The sequence below is a fragment of the Centruroides sculpturatus genome, unplaced genomic scaffold (genome assembly GCF_000671375.1).
Source record: "Centruroides sculpturatus isolate CEXI.00-Female unplaced genomic scaffold, Cexi_2.0 scaffold132, whole genome shotgun sequence".
Taxonomy (NCBI): Eukaryota; Metazoa; Arthropoda; class Arachnida; order Scorpiones; family Buthidae; genus Centruroides; species Centruroides sculpturatus.
Genome location: NW_019384471.1, coordinates 149246 through 162917, shown reverse-complemented (window position 1 = coordinate 162917; position 13672 = coordinate 149246). Strand labels below are relative to the sequence as shown.

The following is a 13672-nucleotide window of genomic DNA, read 5'->3' as shown; positions in this document are numbered from 1 at the left end:
ATACAGTCGACCCCCCTATAATTACGGTCCCTATAATTACGATTCCTATAAAACTACGAAAAAATATACGTATTTTGGAAATGTTGAGTCGGATTAGTGTAGAATCGATTAATTTTATGGAAGAAAACCTTTCAATCAGCCGTAGTCCGTAAACTTGACACGTGTCGGGCTGTGATTAGAACGACTTGTAAGAAATCGGATTCCTAATAAATTGGAACGTATCTATATCTTATAGGGGCGTCGACTGTATATTCAATTGGGACACAAGAGCTCTTCTTATAGCGCGAAAACCGGAGCGATCATATGTGGAAAACATGCGGTCTGCGACCAAACAAAAAATTTCAGACAGGAAAGCAGAAATTGATATAATTTAATACGAATATAATTCAAAACGACAAAAAAATTTTTTTAAACTTAAGAGGTTATTGAGTTACACTACAAGAAGAAGAAATTATATCTAAACTAGATTTACTCACGGAGTTTACCTTTTAGTATGTGAAACTACTACAATATAAATCATTAACGATTACTTCTACAAAAGCCACTATCTATGAATGAGGGAGTTTACAAATTGATTGTGTATCGATAAAATTTTCTAAAATAACTATCCTAAGGAGTTCCTTCGTTGATTCGTTCTTTTCGTGGATAGCTAACTTCGCAAATATATAAAACAATAGCACTTGGAAAAAGTACAGTTACAGTGATATGCTGGCATAATTTGGGATGATGAAACAATGGAATCTTTATGACAATTTTGATCTCAAACTGGAACTTTCGATTTTTATATACCTCCTGTTTATATTATTCTTGTTTCCCTTGTCTTTGGACATATTCAAATTTTAAGATAACAGATAGAAAGTGAGATTATTATTCAATCCTAGAATTGTTTTTTGTTGAACTTCTACAGGTGAATCGAACTCAACGGATGAAGAAGCAATTCGAAGAGTCTTCAAGAAGCAAAATGTAATGAACTTGATTTTTAACTTCGTGGATTTTAGCTTTGTTTAACAGTATAAATTTAACACAATGTTAAATTTTATAAATAATAGCACGGGGTCTCACAATTTTAAATCATGACCAATACAATAATAAACTTAAAAATATATTAGTTTACATGATTTTTTATGAATTAAATGAAATATTAATGATGATAAAAAACTGTATTTTCTGCATAAATATTGTGATCTTTTCTATTTATGACCGAGGACTTCAGGTATATTCTATAATGGCTATAAATTTTTAATAACACCCTCAAAATTTTGTAACAGAACAAACAAAACGTATATTTATAAATTTATTGTTTACTGAAGCAACAGAAAATATTTTAATTTGAAAATATAAAATACATAAAAAGTACAAAATGATTTCAAAAATCCATCGTTAAATGATCCAAGGCAGTACCGTATTCAACCTACGCTATGCTCGAAATCAGGAAGTTTCCATCTCCCTGTAATCAAAAAATGTGGCACTACTCGCTTATTTAATAGCAAATACACTTTTCGTAATTTATTTCGATATCTATTTGCATATTAGTATCTATTATCAAAGTGAAATTAATGAGAAATTTTAATCATTATTTAAATAAAATGATTTTAACGATAATGTTCCAAAAAAACTTGTTTCGAACATTATATTTCGAAGTTGGAACAAATTCATATTCGTTCAAATTCGTTTATTTACCGGAATTTTTGTTTCTTTGTTACCCTAAAAAAATGAAAATGATTAAAATATTTATTAACTGCCAATATGTAGAAAATATTTATTTTATTTATTTATTTACACTATATACTGACTAAAACCACTTTCCTTTCTCCTCTCTATGAAGAGGAAATAAAATTTTTTAACATTTTTTTGTGCATTCTCATGGCGTACCCTACTAAAACGCAATTAAAAATAAAAAATCTCATTTAAAATATTAATAGTATAGTAGAAGCTGAATGCTTTAGGATATACCTTAATCCTCTTCCTCTCCCATGCAAGATGTCACGTTCTCGTGACATATACAAACTGTACCAAATATTACCCTTCAACTTCTAACCGTTCGTGTTCTGCGCTTATTATTATTATTACGCATCTCGATTACATTATAAGAAAATACAGCTTGTTCGGAAACAACGATAAAGTCTTTCTGAAATTGTTCAGCTGCATAAAAACTACATTAATTTAACAGAAAACGAGCTGAAAACATTCGCGAAATTTCGTAAGTTAGTGTGTACCTGCTGAGTTCTGTGTAAAGTTATAATAAATTTTATGCTTTAAGAATTTTCAGTAGTTAATATTGCGTTATGTTATATTCTGTGTTCGCCAGGATTTGCAATTCAGTTCAAATTAAAAAATAATTCAAAAAATTGTATTTTGGAATTAGGAGTTTTAAAGTGATTGTACAAAAAATTTTATTTAATACTAGCTGCAAGGATTCACTTCGCTAGGTTTTTATTTGTTCGTACATTTGTGTGTAGTATAGTTTTTGTTTTTTATATATAAAAGAGTGTTTTTCTAAGTAATCTAGAATCTAGCTGCAAGGATCCGCTTCGCTGGGTTTTTATTTGTGGGCAAAAAGTAACGATAGTGAAGATTAAGATAATTACATTATAGCCAATTTTACCCGTTTTCACAGAATGCAAGAATTAGGTCCCCCGTTTTCAGACTAAGTACAGACCTGGTCCCGATTCTATTTCTGAACGTCTCCTGTTCACGTCCAGTCAAACGAACTATTTTCAACGTTTCTGGAACGTTTACGATCGTTCTATAATCGAACCAATATTCGAATTTTATGTTCGAATTTAATTCGAACAAATTCGAACAAAACATTCGAAATAGAAAGCCACTTTCAACCACTTTCAGGCCCATATCTCCCGCACCCTTATAGCTATCGAGACGCAACCACCCCTATGCACGAATGGAGACTTGGGGCTACCACCACATACAAACACCATTCACGTGCGATGTGTAGTTTCTGCGGAAAAGTGAAATATAGGGACATACATGTCCATTTATATATATATAGATATAGATATAGATATATAATAAAATAATATTGATTAAATATTAAAAGGTAAAATTAGTGTATTTTAAAAGCTAAAATGTTATACTTTAAAAACAAGGTAAAAGTTAGAATACTCTAAAATTTATTTAAAAAAGCAACGACAAAGAAATATTCCTCTCAGTCCTTACCGATTTTCGTCTTTACATTACTGTGTGTTTCATTCTTCGACCGTTAATGATAATATTTGTTGAGATACATTTCTTATTTTTCTCTTTTGCGATTTTCGATGCTTTTCTATATTAAGAACTAATAATCAAACAAAAATTAACAGTTTTATTGGTTTCTATATAAAAATTAACAATAACACATCTGATTTGCAGTTATATGAAGAAGTTACATCTTATACAGTAGAACTTCGAAAACTCGGCACTCCGTATAACTCGGCCACACTCTGGCAGGACAAAAAAATCCTTAGTTAATTAATTTTCATTATAGACAGCTTTATAAAAGTATAAAAGCTGTCATAAAGTATTTTTCTGAGGTCTGTCTTATCAGGTAAATTACTGTACACAGTGTATTCATTAATTTTCATTTACATGTAGTAAAGGCTCTATGCCTTCATAAAGTACGTACTTTTCCTTTGTTTAAGGGTATTAGGTATTTGGGCAGTTTATTCTCTGTTGTATTCTCAAGCAAAACAATACATACAAGTACAGTACAGTATTTTCTGAGAAAACACGCATACTTATCCTTTTTTAACCCCATTCCCGATAGCCCGGTATTTTCACAAACTCGGCCACCCTTCGGTCCACATTAGGCCGAGTTTTCGAGGTTCTACTGTATTAGGAAAAGTTATATCTTAGATTCTTATGGTTCGAAAATAATATTATAATATTGCTTCAGATTTAAGAAAAATTCAACGAATAATTGTATATACATTTTAATTACTTTTTGTAGGAAGTTGAAAATAACAAAATACCACGCGACAATGAAAGAGTTAAGAAACCAAAAATTTCAGTCTATAAAGCATACGTGAATGCCGGAGCTGGACTTTTCTTCAAGATCGTTATTTTATCCACGCTAATTATATCGCTATCCGTTACGAGTGCCAGCGACTACTGGCTAATCGAATGGTATGATATTATAACTTAGCATACTTTAAGACATGAACAGATTTTTAATTAAAATGTTTAATTAAAACAATGTTATATTACGTAAGCCATATTGCATTTAGCACTAATTTCAGATACTGTGTTATCAATGACCAAACAATTGCAATGAATATATAATTTTATGAATATTTCAACTTACAGTATTATGTGGCATTCAAAATAAACGTCATAATAAAATTTTCAAATATAAGATATAATCAATAGAATGAATTATTTTAAAGATATTTATTTATATATATTTTTTAAAGAGTTACTATAAAATAATTTATATACTGTACACAAATAAATTTATTTTTTAAATTTAAACTTGAAACTTAATGTCAGCAGAAAAAACATTTATTTCAGTAGCCTACTTTACTGAAATAATATTTTCGAATGATAAAAATATTTAAAACATTTTTGCACTAAACATCAAATATAATTTCATTTTCACGATCCCACGCTGTCTTTGTATCCTGAACACTAAGAGTTTAGTCGTGGGTTCGAGCCTCGCTCAGACCGGCTGGCCACGGGTTTTCTCCACGACTATAACGCCTAAATAAGAGCCAGTTTCCCTTAAAACGATTCCCGAAGGGCATTCCCCGTAGTCAGATCACCCAAGTGTTGCGTTGCCATAGCTTAAATTAACAAACAAACAATTTCATTTTTACTATACTGCATCATTGAGGCAGGTGAAACTACGTATATTACAAAAAGATATGTGATTTACATATCTTGTCCCAGTGTCAAGCTTTGTAGCAGTTGATTTCAACGTCTGATTTTTTAGCACATAGGAATATATCAAAGTATGGTCAATGTTTCTCAATGATTCCAGAATGGTTTTCATATACATTAATGTCATTCGTATAACGATGACATCACAGCTATAAATTTCAAAATAAATTATAGAACTCTGCTTGGATTTTCCATTAAATCATATCATGTATATATACAGTTCTATTTCGTCTACTGACTACATTATTATTCGGTAGATTTCAACATTATTTATATATACTGTATTATTTTTATTTAACAGTGTGAATTCGTTTAGTCGTATTTTGCTATCAAACACATACTGAGTATGCCAGAAAGTTCAAAAGTTCAATTTTTATTTTATATTTTCAGGCTGCAAGATATTAGAATCTATAGCCAGAACGAAGAGAATCTCGAAAATATGACATCTAATAGAAGTTTTTTTAACGAATTTAAAAACAACAATTTTTACTATAATGAATTTTTCGACATGTATGTTTATATAGGATTGATCTGTGCTGTATTTCTAACGTCGATACCTTCCGGATTATTGTTATACAAATTTTTTACAATTGCTTCTTTCAAGCTTCACAACAATATGTTTCGTTGTATCATTCGAACTCCGATAGCATTTTTGGATAACAATCCCGTTGGTACGTAAAATGTTTTAGTTAATTTATTGTTAAGTTACAGAGTTTCTAATAAACTACCGAAAGAAATTTTTCGATAGCGTTACGTAACTACGGATGCTGTTTATACTCTTGTTTATTGTATCACAGATATTAGTTATAAGTTTTGTACAGTATATTACAGTACAATCATAAAATTAGTGTACTGTAATATGAACAGTTAAATACAATGGGTGATCGATTAACGAACATAATCCGTTTCAAGACTTTGTTAGCTACTTGAATTGTTCGATAACCGATTATCGATTTACCATACGTTTTTATGGGAATTTGATTAATTCGTTCCAGAGACCCCAAAAAAGAAAAAAATATATATACATTCGTTTAGTTATATGTAAATATAAAAATACATATATACACAATATTGAATTTTTATTAGTCATATTTTTTTCCATTTGTGGAAGCTAAAGAATTTGTCTAATGTCGATTGCTTTTCTCTCTTATTCATCATTTTCAGAAGTAATTAACCGCTATAACAAAATATTTTTATTTTAATAGCATTATAATTGTAGAGATCCGCAAGCATATTAATTTCAACCTGGTTTGAATGCCATTGTCAGACCGTTATTCTGACATCCTCCCACTTTTTCAAAATATGTTTAATAGCATATATATTCATTAATCCTCTTTTTCAGAAGAAAACATATCTTGCCGAGTTTCTTCGTGTTCTTCGTTGAAGAGTTCTTAAAATTCTTTTGTCGTCAGATCAGTTTCAGGTTCCATTTTGAGTTCTTCAATGTTCTTTATGTTTCATGTGTTATTTTTGTTACTTCTTTAGTTTCTCCAGTTTTCTTGATTGTACAATATCATTCTCAGATAAGATTGAACTGACGCATTCACAGTTGCTGGGCAGTAGACTTGTTCAAGCCATACTGCCCAGCAACATCAAACATCTACCCATTCTATACCTTTGCCATTATACTCTCATTTTTCGATAATTAATACCAAAGCAAAATGTAACGAGCGCCCGCCTACAGTCTCGCGAATACTATAAAAAAATTGTTTCTGTCAGAAAAATATAAGGCTGGAATTACAAGGGAGGTTTGAAAGTTTGGAGAAAAACTATCCGAGCAGTATATAACAAATTGAGCGCCGATGTCGCTGTTTCCCATGCTCCAAAAAGTTTTGAGTTGTTGCCTGAAGACCAATCAAATTCATTATTTAACGTCGGTTCTTCTTATGTTTGTTCTATGAGGTGTTCGTTATCCAAACTGTTCGGATAACGAACACCTCACATTGCACAATAATTACCGGTAATTAAAAGTAAATATAGTTATTAATTTAGAAAAATCAACTAGTTTCATACTATAAAAACCATATTTTCCATTCCTTAAATTATTGTGTGTATAAAAATGTACCATGTACAATCATTTAGTTGTAAGAATTCCACAAAATGTTTTTTGTAGATATAAACTGTGGGATATTCCTATAAATCAGTGTTTTCCAGCCGGGTGATATCGCCCCCATGTGGGCGTTTATCCATGATCCAGGGCGATTAGTAACAATTTATATTTTGGGGGGCGAAAAACAATTTATAATTTGGGGGCGAAAACAATTTACTGGGCGATATAGTAAAACATTATATTAAATATAATTAGATATTTTATTCGTTATATCGTACAATAATTAAACAAATAACATTATACTAGTTACAAGTCTATTCAATGCAGAACGAATTTGCCGTTAGCCTTGTCCCTCGGCATCGGAATTTTGTAGTAAAGGGGGCGATACTACGTAACAGTTTTATTGTAGGGGCGATACTACGTTGAAGGGGGCGACGGTTCGTTAGAGGTTGAAAAACACTGCTATAAATGATAATTATATCGAAATTTGTTTTTCCATAATTATTTAATTTAATTAATATTTTTTATTTTTATGTTTTTCAGGAAAAATCTTAAATCGATTTTCTAAAGATGTTAGTACCATGGATGATTTGATTCCTTTCTTTACTTATTATTTAATAAGGGTAAGTTAATTTTGAATACTTTATGTTAACGAAACACACCGACAGTATACAAAGTGTTTATTCGGCGTAAGAAAAGAAAGAAAGAGAAGAGAGGGGAAAAAGGTGAGGAAATAGAAAAAAGAAAGAAACTCTCTGAGCTGTGTACATAAGGTGATTCCTACTACAATTATCGTTTGTTTGCGAGCCTATGGGTCTAAAAATGCTCAATTGTAGCATACATCGTAAATAAGTAGTGCAGCTACATAAAACTTACAAAGACTAAAGAGTAATGTTTAAAGCCAAAGTAAAGGTTTCAAACTATTACTAAAATAATACAGATACTAATCTAGAAAGCTCTGTAAGAAGCAAAATAATTTAATTGAAACAACATGGAGAAAAAAAGAATACGGTAAAATTTAAGTTAATTAAATTATAGCTCTCTTAATTCTAACTTAAAACTAGTTATACTAACTTAAACTTAACTTTATACTAAACAAGAATACTAAGAAGGAACAACCAGACAAGTGACAAATGACCTATGGGAAAGTCGCCAATTTTTATTAATTTAAAAATATTTTTAATATTGTTGCATATAAGTATATAAGTATAGACAACATGAAAAACAATGTATAATAGACAAAACAGAAACCGATCACTAAAGAAACAAGAGACACAACACAAAAGAACTAGCTTCTCAATTAACAACAACTGGAACAATAAATTCAAGCAAAAAAACTTACTTGTTGTGTGCCATTGGGGAAAGTATCCACAAGAGATTTGCTGTAGGAAATGAATGATAATAAGTGATGGTATATTGTACGTATATAGATAAGTTTCTGTGGTATGCATGGCTAGATGTAATCTTCCATAATTTTCGCTTTTATTAAACTAATTCTTATGTTCGTGTATATATCGCAATGGAAAATTAAGTGGATAGCCGTTTGCTCTTCAATTCTGTATATTAAAATTTATGTAAACTAAAATTATAAAAAGTAGTGAACACGAAAAGTGATGGTTACGTACAAAGGTATGTTTGTGAATTTCAGACACGCTGTTTTGTTTCAGAAACGTCAAATACAACAAATGAAACATGCACTGTAAGCTACTTTCATTATAAACTCTGCGAATGTTTCAGGTATATGAACTTCCATTGTTGTAGACAGTTTGACTGTTTTTGTAAACCTATTTTTTCGTTCATTTTGATGACATTCGATAAAGTCTTTTTTATTTGCATGCTAAACTCGAATGATCGTTCGCATTTTATCTTGGATTATATTTTTAAAATAAAAAGTTTGCTGCAGCTATCACTGCACATGTACTACTGAATCCGAGATATTGACAGTTGTCCCGTATGTAGAACCACAGAACATCTACAGAGCAGCTGTGTCTCACCTGATCGTTGCTACATAGACTACGTATGTAGCCAGAGAACGTATAGTATAATTTTGGTAAGTTGAACCATCTCTCTTACATACGTATGGCAGATTATGAAAATAGTTTAATTTTTCACTTTTGCTTGAATATTTGAATGACAGCCGGGGGAAGAAATGATTATGATGTGTCAACCTACATCTTCTGCAGAACTAAAGAGCAAATTCGCAGAAATCAACAAATCCCAGGAACTTTTTGCAATGACATAGATATATAGTTTATGAACTGTCTGTAGGGCAGAAAAAGTAAAAAAAAAAGTTATTTGCTCTTCGGAATTTTCGAAATTAAAATATTTCTTGTCATCATAAAATGAAAATACTAATACCGTAAACACATGCTAAGTAACGTGGGCAAATGTTTTTTAATCAGTAATTTAAAATTTTTTGACAAAAAAAATTACAATTATTAAATTATGATACAGTAGTTCGGTAAATTACTAAAAACTGAACGTTCCTGTACATTGAACTATCGTAAAATGTTTTGATCTCATTTTTTCTAATTACAAATTGAACAGTGCAATCTCAGTTCAGTAAAACTTCTCAGTACCGCTGATAATAAAAATAAACACAAAAATAACCAAGTGCATTTTAAATTAACTTTCTTTATTTTCGCATTGCCTGAACACTACGCTAACTGGCGATTTTATAAACACAGAAAATATGCATTCTATTAGTAGTTAGAAATGCTTTGTTGCACTCTTGATAATAATTTATTTTTTTAAATAGATTTGTATGATTATATATCTAGGAATACATCTAGGAATATATTTTGAAGTAAATGCAATTATTATCATGTATTTACTCAAACAATTTTTATGAAACACTGACTAAAATACTGTTTTTAATATAAGAAGTATAATATAAAACCTATCATAAATCTGGAACCATAGGATTTATGTTGCTGTCGGTTTATTTTTTCAGAGGTTGTATGGAGATTACTAAAAATACAATAACCGGTACTTAACTTTTCCTGCAACATCTATACTTGCATTTTTTGCCTTCTGTTATAATATGTCGGTTTAAAAGTTTTTTGTTTTTTATAGTTATAAAATAGCAAAAATTTTAATTTTGTAAATAGGCATTACATTTATATAAAGATGTAAATGCTAATAACGAGTAAACTCTTTATTAGGGGAGATAGGGGCAAGATCGGCATGTTAAGCTTTACTTAAATTTTGTGTAATAAATACTGCTGTAAACTGAAAAAAAAGCTTTGCATATTGTCTATTGGAATGTTACCTTACTATAGAACTGGTTAAAATCAGTTTGGAAATAAAAATAATTAAAATAATTACAACTTTACAAGAAGAGAGAAATTGACGAAGTTGCCCCGGGTATAGGGGCAAGATCGGCAACTTCTCTCTTTTTGTAAAGTTGTAATTATTTTAATTATTTTTATTAAAGTTGCCCCTGGTATAGGGGCAACAGTAATGGGGCAAGATAGGCACGTATATAAAATTATGTTATTAACAATGTATAAGTTGGAATTCACTATTAAAACAAAGAAATACAAATCCAACACCCATTTAATATTATTACAACGAAATGCAAGTTCAAAGACATATATACATGAATAACAAATGCAAACATGTTTTCATTTATCATCTGTTTGATTTTTATCCTTTGCTTCTAATGTGGCTTTATGTTGCCGATCTTACCCCGCTAGTCATGATTTCGAAACATTAAGTACAACCCTGAGAACAGAATGCCAAGCCACGATCTGGCCACGTGAATAAGTTGAAGTTACATCCTTCTAACAGGAAAAGTAACTTTCGTTATCATGGAATTATAACAAAACCTGCCAATTCAATATAAATGGAAAAAAAATATTATATGGAATTGAACGAAAATGAAAATTTGCTTGATAATTCAACTACGCTTGTTGGAGAACAATAAAAACACTACACTCAACAAGCCACCAATAAAACTCAACTGCCTAACCTATAACCAAAGTCTCCTTTTAATTTGTTTTTTAAAAAAAGCGCTTGACAAACTTGCCCCGCATGCCGAAGTTGCCCCGATCTCCCCTAAATTGCGAGCCTACTGGACGTAGGAAACACGATTTTTCTTTATCTGCCATCTCTCTCAAACTTTAACCATTAGCAGCATCATTCCTTCAATACACAAATTTCTGACACAACCTTATTGCAATACACAACCTACTTGCAAATTTAAAAAATTTCTGACAAAAAGCAAAGGAGTTATTAAGCTTCAAAGAGAATGAACAAAATAGTGTCATACACACTCATCCATACATACAGAAACAAGTCCCGAATTTTTCTGCATTTAATGGCATTTTAATATTCCCTAAACTAAAAATCTAAACGTCTTAAGAGTCGTTATAAGACAGACTGCCATATTTTTTCTTTGTTATATATACATATCAGAGATGTGAAAATAAAATTTTAGTAGTTAAATTATATCATAATTTTTATTCCGGAAACCCGAAAAACATTAAGACCTTTTTAAAGATTTTAACGAATTGCATCTAGACATTACAAATAGCGGCACACATTGATCTGGATGCAGATAACTTTTTTTTTTATTTATTGTTAATAAAAACAGTAAATGTCTCGAAAAACTGATATTGCATCCCCAAATAAATGTAAACCAAAAACTTCGCAACTTTTCAGAGACAGTGGGTCTTTAACGCGAAAATAATTAAAATTGTTTTTTGCTTTATAATTGACATGTCACCTCTAAAAACAACAGTTTTACATAATACCAATTGTTCCAGACTTGTGACACACCAGTATACATTTTTGAACAAAAAGATGACTCTTTTAAGTACTTGTAAAAATTTTTTGTATACTTTACTTATAAAACTTAAGTTTTAAGATCTCAAACTATTTATTAGCAATTTCTATTTTTTTAATTATAGGGATACTTAATTCTTGTTGGCATGTGTGTTGTTCAAGCAATCGTCTGTCCATATCTACTTGTATTAATTGCAGTCCTTTCAATAATATTTTACGCTTTTTGGACAATTTTCAGCCGAGTGATGAAAAGCATAAAACATCTGGAAGGAAAATGTAAGTATTTCGAATATAGAAGTGTTTTGTATTTAACTTAATCTCGTGTAAAATAATGACGACAAAATTCTGTATACAGAGATAAAGAGACTCAGTAAAAACACTATTTTATCATGCTAAGTTAAATTGCAAAACACTATGAACAATTACTTAAATTCATAAGTTAAAGAATTTCTTAAAACTAGATTGAAACAATAATGTATTAGTTCTGTTATTATGAAGACAGATTTACTTATGTCAGAACTTTTTTGGTCACCATTAAATCAAGTGTTTTATTATCATAATTGAAAACAGCCAGTCTATCACTTACATAAAGAAAACCAATTTGATTAAATAACAGATTTTAAAATATGAAAAATTTTACAGAACAATTGAATAAAGGATCATTTGTATTCTTTTCACTTACTTCAAGTCGATTTCAAAATATACGTTACGGTAAATCTATCATTACAGATTTTCCGAGAAAGTGGATTATCCTTGGATTATCCTTGACATAAAAAAGTGGATTATCCTTGATTTAAATAAACAACGTAAATTTATTTACAGAGAAAGTTATAAGTACAGTAACAAACAGCTTTGCATCGGGTATACATTTTTAAATGACAAAGTACTGAATGAAACAGCGTTAAACCAGATCACTTTAATAAAGAGTAAACAGAGAAAAAAAACCACGCAGAAAAAATAAACAGATTTTACTTTAATTTTATCTTAATTTTTTATTAATTTGTAAAATAATATTCGTTAAAAAACACATAAAAATATGCACACGGAAATGTAAAGTTATCATTTTGTGATGAACGTCTTGACTTTTCTCAATTTTTTTTTTTTGCGATAAAGTTGTGTACAGTCGACGCCCCTATAAGACGGTAGATACGTTCCATTCTTTAGGAATCCAATTTCTTACGAGTCCTTGCCAATCACAGCCCGACACGTGTGAAGTTTACGGACTACAGCTGTTTGAAAGGTTTCTTCCATAAAATTAATCGATTCTAGACTAATTCGACTCAACATTTCCAAAACACGGATAATTTTTTGGGAATAATTCATATAAACTATGCTATAAACAAAAACTTGTAAGATTACTTACTGAGTGTGCACCATTCGACATCGCAATTGCTCAAGCTTGTTTTAGTCGCAGAACAGTTTAGCAAACCGCAGCAGCGATTTCTGATGTTATTTTTCTGCGAAAACTTCGCTGAACTTTGGAGACATTATTAATATAAATAATTTATATCGCCGTTGAATAAGAAATGTTTCTTTCACAAGAAATGTATAAAATTACAGTACTGTATTAGACTTACGGTACCTAATTTACATACTGACAGACGATAGTTAGCGTAAAAATCTCCGTAGCGTGGCGCCACGCTAGACGGCGGAAATTATATATTTAATTATAACAAAGTTACAATAAGTTAATATATAATTATATATACAGTACCTAATTTATATATAATTAATATATAATTATATGTACAGTACCTAATTTATGTAATACTGTCCAGACGATAGAAATCTCTCTGTAGTGTGGCGCTACGGACGGCGGGAAAGTAGTTTGGCTGCCCGATGACGTTTGAGGTAATTATAGGGAATTTTTACTGTTTTTTACGGATACCGGTCACAATTTTTTCGTAGTTTTATAGGAATCGTAATTATAGGGACCGTAATTATAGGGGGGTCGACTGTAAT

At 30.4% G+C, this 13672-nt stretch overlaps 1 protein-coding gene across 1 annotated transcript in view; it reads left to right on the top strand.

Moving 5' to 3' along the window:
* The window catches only part of LOC111621186 (multidrug resistance-associated protein 4-like), a 128857-nt gene that overhangs the window by 91412 nt on the left and 23773 nt on the right, over positions 1-13672 (top strand). Inside the window, exons 15-18 of the mRNA XM_023363267.1 lie at positions 3944-4119; positions 5263-5543; positions 7466-7545; positions 11836-11986. Coding sequence (XP_023219035.1) covers positions 3944-4119; positions 5263-5543; positions 7466-7545; positions 11836-11986 — 688 coding nt within the window. The remainder of the gene's footprint in view (positions 1-3943; positions 4120-5262; positions 5544-7465; positions 7546-11835; positions 11987-13672) is intronic.